General features: G+C 40.8%; 1 protein-coding gene and 1 long non-coding RNA gene across 3 annotated transcripts in view; one reads left to right on the top strand and one right to left on the bottom strand.

The window, feature by feature from the left end:
• Positions 1–2,824: 2,824 nt before the first annotated feature.
• LOC132466208 (uncharacterized) lies at positions 2,825–3,356 on the top strand. The gene is made up of 2 exons (XR_009527773.1): positions 2,825–2,916; positions 3,075–3,356. It is a non-coding gene; the product is annotated as an uncharacterized LOC132466208 (long non-coding RNA).
• A 1,705-nt stretch (positions 3,357–5,061) lies between these two features.
• cldn19 (claudin 19) overlaps positions 5,062–7,500 on the bottom strand; it is a 15,442-nt gene continuing 13,003 nt past the window's right edge. The window contains exon 5 of one of the 2 annotated variants that reach the window (XM_060063275.1): positions 5,062–6,213. In XM_060063275.1, the coding sequence (XP_059919258.1) occupies positions 6,165–6,213 (49 nt within the window). In that variant the 3' untranslated portion in view covers positions 5,062–6,164. Of the gene's footprint in view, positions 6,872–7,500 lie in introns of both variants that reach the window. The other variant, XM_060063282.1, reaches the window with a different exon arrangement.

The following is a 7,500-nucleotide window of genomic DNA, read 5'->3' as shown; positions in this document are numbered from 1 at the left end:
GTAGATCTGGAAAAAGAGGTGGAGGGGTTGCTGTTATATTTAAAAATGTTTTTCAGGGGAAACAGATGTTATTTGGTGATTTTCCATCATTCGAATACCTTTGTGCTGTATTGAAATGCTCCCCCAGAGTTCTCCTATTAATTATTTACAGGCCACCCACATACTCTGCAAATTTTTTCGATGAATTCACAGAATTATTGTCTAGCATCTCCACAGACTTTGACTGTCTAGTTATAACTGGTGACTTCAATTTTCATACTGATGATTTGAATGACAAGTGTGCAAAAAAACTTTTTACCATTTTGGACACATTTGAAAGAGACTACTCATTGTAAGGGGCACACTCTAGACCTGGTTATCACAAAGGGCCTCAATGTTTCTGATCTCTCTGTGACTGATCCTTCCTTGTCTGACCACTTTTGTGTTTTCTTTAATATATATTTTATTCCCGACATACAGACAAAATCAAATACTGTCAAAAAACGGTATATCAATGAAGAATCTTATGTACTTTTTAGAAAGACTTACTACCACCTCTCAACCCATGTTCTGCTGATGATCTTGTAGAAAACTTTAATTTGAAAATTTTGAAAGTCATGGATGTCATTGCACCTTATAAGGTTAAAACGATTTCTGGAAAGCAAAAGGCACCCTGGAGAAAAGCTGCTTCTGTAACAGCACAGAAAAAAGAATGCAGGAAGGTTGAACGCATCTGGCGTAAAACAAAACTTCATATTCACCATGATATCTACAAAGAGAGCCTCCATGCCTACAATTCAGACTTAAAAAGTGCTAGAGAAACATTTTTCTCCAATATCATTAAAACCAATACTAATAATGCAAAAACCCTATTTGCAACTGTTGACAGACTGACCAACCCCCCAACACAAATTCCACCTGATCTCCATTCCACGCAGAAATGCAATGAGTTTGCAGCTTTTTATACTGATAAAATTGAAGGCATCAGACGCGCCATCAATATCTCCACTTCAAACAAAAATGTTGGACTACCACCCTGTTCAGGCAAAAGTAACGTGGCAGGGATGGCATGCTTTAATGTTATTGACTCTAAAACTCTTGTGGAAACTGTTACACAACTAAAGCCATCCACCTGTTGCCTTGATTCTTTACCTACCAACCTCTTTAAGAATGTTTTTGACTGCCTTGCAATAGGCATATTGCAGATAGTTAACAACTCTCTCCAGTCAGGCAACTTCCCAAAAGCCCTGAAAACTGCAGTTATTAAACCCCTTTTAAAAAAGCGGAGCCTAGATACCTCTATTATTAACAACTACAGACCAATATCAAATCTACCCTTCATTAGATCAAAATCATTGAGAAAGTTGTCCTCCAGCAACTTAATCACTTCCTGGCATCAACTGGTTGTTATGACACCTTCCAATCAGGATTTCGACCCCTGCACAGCACTGAGACCGCCCTCATTAAAGTTGTAAACGACATCCGTCTTAACACAGACTCTGGCAAAACCTCAATACTAATGCTACTAGACCTCAGTGCTGCATTCGACACTGTAGACCATACAATACTTTTGGACAGGTTAGAAAACTGGGTGGGGCTTTCAGGCACAGTCTTAAATTGGTTCAGATCCTACCTACAAAATAGGAACTACTTTGTTTCCATTGGCGACTTTGTATCAGAATCAACCAACGTGATGTGTGGAGTCCCACAAGGTTCGATCTTAGGACCCTCTTTATTCAACATCTACATACTCCCACTAGGGCAAATCATGCATAATAACAATATTGACCATCATTGCTATGCTGATGACACGCAAATCTATGTATCGCTATCACCAAATGACTATCGGCCCATAGATCTGCTGTGCCAGTGCATTGAGCAAGTGAAAGACTGGATGTGCCGAAATTTCCTTCAGCTAAATGAGGATAAAACAGAGATAATTGTATTTGGTGCTAAAACGGAAAGGCTTAAAGTAACCCAACACCTTCACTCTCTGTCCCTGAAAACCTCAATCAAAGCCAGAAATCTAGGGGTTATCATGGATTCTGATTTACATTTCGAAAGTCACATCAAATCAGTTACAAAATCTGCATATTATCACCTTAAAAATGTAGCAAGACTTAGAGGGCTCATGTCCACCGAAGACTTACAAAAACTTGTACATGCCTTTATCACTAGTAAGCTTGATTACTGCAATGGTCTCCTTACAGGTCTCCCAAAACAAACTCTAAGGAAGCTTCAGCTTGTTCAGAATGCTGCTGCTAGAGTTTTAACAAAGACCAAAAAATTTGAACATATTACACCAATTCTTAAATCGTTACATTGGCTTCCTGTAGGTCAGAGAATTGATTTTAAAATCATGTTGCTAACCTATAAATCCCTACATGGTTTAGGCCCAAAATATTTAACTGATATGCTTCCACTACATAAGCCTTCTAGAACACTAAGATCTTCTGAGACCAATCTGTTAATTATCCCCAGAGTAAACATGAAACATGGGAAAGCAGGATTTAGTTACTATGCAACAAATAGCTGGAATAAACTCCCTGAGGATTTAAGACTTGCCCCAACTCTGAGCACCTTTAAAACAAGATTGAAGACTTTTATGTTTGCTTTAGCTTTCTGCTAAATCTTAAATACTTTACCTTTATTTTACTAAAATGCCTTTTTAACTTTCCCTTTATTTTCTATTTTTACCAGAAAAATACATGATCTGATACCAGAGAGAAAGGTTGTATAAGGGTTAGAGTCCTGAGTTTGTTTGTCCTTTTGGTCTGGGCTAGAGTCCTAGAAGCTGGGTTAGAGTCCTAGAATTTGTTGAATAAGGCCTTTGGTCTAGGGCTAGAGTCCTAGAAGCTGGGTTAGAGTCCTAGAATAAGAATAAGGCCTTTGGTCTGGGCTAGAGTCCTAGAAGCTGGGTTAGAGTCCTAGAATATTGTTAAGGGTTAGAGTCCTGAGTATAAGGGTTAGAGTCCTGAGTTTGTTTGTATAAAGGTTAGAGTCCTGAGTTTGGGTCAGAGTCCTGAGTTTGTGTCCAAGTTCTGTCTGGGTTAGAGTCCTAGAATCTGGATTGGAGTTCCAGAGAAAGGACCAAGTTCCTTTAGGTCGGGTTGTAGTCCCGACTTGGGTTCCAGAGAGACTGTTGATCTGATCTTAAATACATTGCACTTTCAATTTTACTTACTAAAAAGCCTTTTTAACTTTCAATTTAATTTTCTCTTAAATACATTGCACTTTCTATTTTACTCATTTCTTGCATATGTTTTCTTTTACTTATCTATTATTTTATTTTATTGTATGACAATGTTTATATGTGAAGCACTTTGAGTCTGCCTTGTGTATGAAAAGTGCTATATAAATAAAGTTGCCTTGCCTTGCCTTATGGGAGCCCCTTCAGGTCCGACCTCCTGATTGGTTAGCTCTTCAATCTCGACCAGTCAGTACAGCTTAGCCTCCTGAAAAAAAAGAAAAATAACATACACACACACACGCGCACACATACACACATACACCCATACACTCACACACACACACACACACAGACATGCCCGCACATCCACACACACACATACACACACATACATACACACACACACATACACACACACACATACACACATTAACACATACACGCATACACACATACACAAACACACACACCCACACACCCTCACACCATCACATCCACACACACAAACTAATAACACCTGATTGTTTATTTGCACTGCACTAGTATTCTCACTTTATATGTAGAGGTACATCCCAGGCCCTGTGTTATAATTAAGAACCCAACCCCTAGAACGCAGGCTTGTGGCGGCAGAACAGAGCAGGGACGGCAACTATCATTTGTAGAAGCCCTTTGCCTCATATGTCAGATATATAGTCCAGGATAACATCAGAAGCCCACTGCATCGATTTCAGTCCCTTAAATGTGAGAGTTCTTCAAATTTGTTGGACACTAATGTGCTTTTATGTGCTACGATCCTGCACTGTGGGTTTATTGCTGTTGCAGTTTTACTGTAATTTTAACCTCCAAATGTGGTCATATTTTATTGTCGTTGAGATTTATGGCTTTAATAACAAGAAAAAATGTATTTCTCCACTGAAGTGGCAAGCTCATGTGACATGTGAGATGAAGAAACGTCTGTGTGGCTGTGGCTGCGCTGTTTATTTGGTTTTGCGAGTAACTTCTGTGTGGTGTAAAGCCACGCCATTTTAAGCAGACCACATGAGAAGACGTAACTAGGTGAGCACGGGCATACCTCAGATGTGTGTTAGAATTCACATCCGCACTCCTTTCCCACCACCACTGATTTTCATTTTCACTGACATCTATATGTGTTTGTGTCCGTTTTTTTACCTCAAAGAACCAGAAAAGTTCTCCCTCTCTATATTCAATATGTCCAATTATAATTTTTTATGTGAATATAATACAGCACCATATTTCTATATAACTAAAAAGATTGAGGCTTTAACAGATAGAGATTATTTGATTTGTTTTGGTCGGAACATTTTGTCTTAGTGGGTTGATAATAATAATACCTGAAACTATAATAAGCTCAAAATAACAGTTGAGAATGAAAATGTACACAGGATGGTTTTGTTGTCGCTAGCTGTACATCAGTGAAAATGTCCTGAATGTTATCAATGGACAGTATCCATCCTGTTATTAAACGTAACAGACATTCAACAGTGTTTGTTTGAGACGGTACAACTGGCTGTGTAATAAAGTGTGCAAGTTTAACTCTGCCAGTAAGCCTCTCAGAATGTGCCTCAAACTGCTCAAGCAGAAGTGGAATTCCACGTCTGCAATTACTGAACAACAGGAGAGAAGTTACTCTGCTGTTGGAAGAAAGGAGCGAGCGAGAGAGAGAGAGAGAGAGAGAGAGGGAGGGAGAGAGAGAGAGAGAGAGAGAGAGAGAGAGAGAGAGAGAGAGAGAGAGAGAGAGAGAGAGAGAGAGAGAGAGAGAGAGAGAGAGAAAGGGAGAGAGAGAGAGAGCAAGGGAGAGAGCACTGACCGAAGGAGTTCAAACTAGATGAGGAAAACACAAATGGATGTAATCACTCACAGCCAAATCCCAGTTTTATTTCCTTTTTTATTCCCCTGTTTACTTCATTCTAAAAGAAACAGACAATAATGGCTACATTGTAAATGAGTTCATATACACAAACGGGGCAGGAGGAGCTAAGTATTAGACAGGGAGAACAATCACATTGGTAATTAAAATGAAGACATCAGAAAGAGGAGGGGGGGGGATACTGGACCCAATTCCACTCAGCAGAAAACAAGGCGTTCCTTCAGTACAGGTCTGGTGGCCGGTGGCGCGGGAGGCTGGGAGCACACCGTACAGTACGGTCTCTAAAGTCATCACCACCAAACAAAGGGCGCACTCATACAAAAAAATACTAATTGGCACTTGAACAACAAAACCAAACATTAAAAAGAAAGAAAATACACAAAAAGCTGTGTTGGTCATATCCTCAATCCAGGTGACACAAAAAAAAGACTACACATAAAACCAAGCCCCTTTTCTCTCTGCACACTGTGGCGTCGGTATCGCTTTGTTGTGTGTGTGTATATACGTGGTAGATTAGCTACACAATAAAGTCCACCGTGACATGCCGATAACATGGTTATTGTGTGTCTTTCGGTAGATTTTTAAATAAAGAAATAAATGACGACTTGCAGAGGAGCAACTGACAAACAACACCTCCCCCAGATGCGTCGGGTTTGGGTGACGATGTAGTCACAAAGAGTTGTGCACAAACACTTGTTATAAGGCACAGTAGTAAAACATTATATATGTAGTAAAAAAAAAAGAGTAAAGAGTATAACAGGTGCGATATACACCTGGGCATTTTAACATGTGTTTAGAAAAAGACCCTGAATGAATGTCCGTCCTGAAGACAACAAAACAGACAAGGCAAAACAAAAAGAAAGGCATTTCTCTTTCAGAATGGCTCTCAGAGTAAGTACAACATGTTTACTTTCTATGTTTTTTTTGGGGGGACGACTGTGGAATAGTTTAGCGGTATGGGGAGTAGGGAGTGCTGCTGGTTAAACCTCATCTGGAGCTGGTTCAAATTGTTTGTCCGCTTGTGTGTTTGGGCGTTTCTCAGTAAGACCGTTTTCTTTATCTTGCCACAATCTATAAAACATGGTAAGGCCAGAAGTCTCTCCCAAACTACAAGTACTGCTCCCTTTTCTCTGGCGGGGAACTTTTTACATTTGCTCTGCAATTCAGAAAAGGGGAAAAAAGAAACAGGTTTCAGTCACTGTACAGCGAGACACATCCGCTTAGAACAGAGAGAACCTCAACAAAACATCAAATCAGAACAGGTACCCAGAAGTCATAGGATACATGTGAAATCACAAGTGGATGGAGAACAGCTCTTTAGTGGAGATAAGTAAAGTTCAGTAAATGATGGAGGGTCAAGGGTGAAACATGGGGCCTCGCAGTGCAGTGAGTCCATTGGTTGAGGTGAAGGAAGGAAAAGCCGGCTTCTATTTATCTTTCAAAATAAAAGCTGTATAAATATTAAGGATCCATATTTACAGAGGGGGGGGGGGGGGGGGCGGAGCAACACGTAAGAGGGGAGAGACATTGAAATGACTTTGGGGTGTTTTTTTTCTTTTTCGGGAAGTAGCTGTAGACAAACTTGTGAGAAGGAAAGATAACATGGCCCCTATACAGTACACTGTTGTGGGGGAAGGAGGGGTGGGCACGGGTCACGTATTTGGGTGGGGGGGGTTCTAGGATGGAGACAGAAGTTGGGGTGGATGGAGTTGTATTGGGAGTGCGGCAGTGGGAATGCAGACAGTCCTTCGATAAGAAGGTGAGGGGAGAGGGCGAATCAGTCGGGGAAACTAGTTTCACTCAACAACTCTGCCCTGAATTAGAGAACAGAAGAAGAAGAAGAAGAATAGGAAGAGAAAGTAGCAGAGGAAGAAGACAGCCAACAGGAGGAGAACAGGTTTAGAAAACACAGAATGGCGGGAGGACAAACGCACACATCGATGTGTGGTTAGACATAGTTAGCAATCTGGCTACAGACGATAGCGACACCACATGTTAAATAGCTAACGTATCATTGTGCTTTCCCTTTGCGTGTTGGAAATGTGTTTGTCGACCAATTTGTGTTTCAGCTTGCATGCTCATTGGCCGTTAGAGGAGATGTGAGGATGTGATGTAAAAGCACACAGAGGTATTAAATAGTTTGCATAAAGTCAGATGATAGGTTGCTATTTGGGAGCGTTTTGTTATTGTGTTGTTTTATGCGCGTGCATTTCTTCCGGCCAGAGAGTGTGTCCGGTGGCTCTAATCATGCTTGTTCTTAAGAAGTGATTGGTACAACACAGCTGCTTCTGACAGGCCATTGAGGCCTGACTTAACCCCCTGTTATGTGAAAGAGAAGGTGAAGAATGTCCTCTGACCCTCCGCTCCCATCAAGCCCTAGCATAATGGAGGAGACCACGACAAACCTCCAGCAAGGAGAGGGGGTCAATTGAAAATAATTGGG

Source organism: Gadus macrocephalus, chromosome 1 (genome assembly GCF_031168955.1).
Source record: "Gadus macrocephalus chromosome 1, ASM3116895v1".
In the NCBI taxonomy this organism is placed as follows: Eukaryota; Metazoa; Chordata; class Actinopteri; order Gadiformes; family Gadidae; genus Gadus; species Gadus macrocephalus.
The sequence above is the reverse complement of the archived record's forward strand: the minus strand, read 5'-3'. Positions and strand labels throughout refer to the sequence as shown.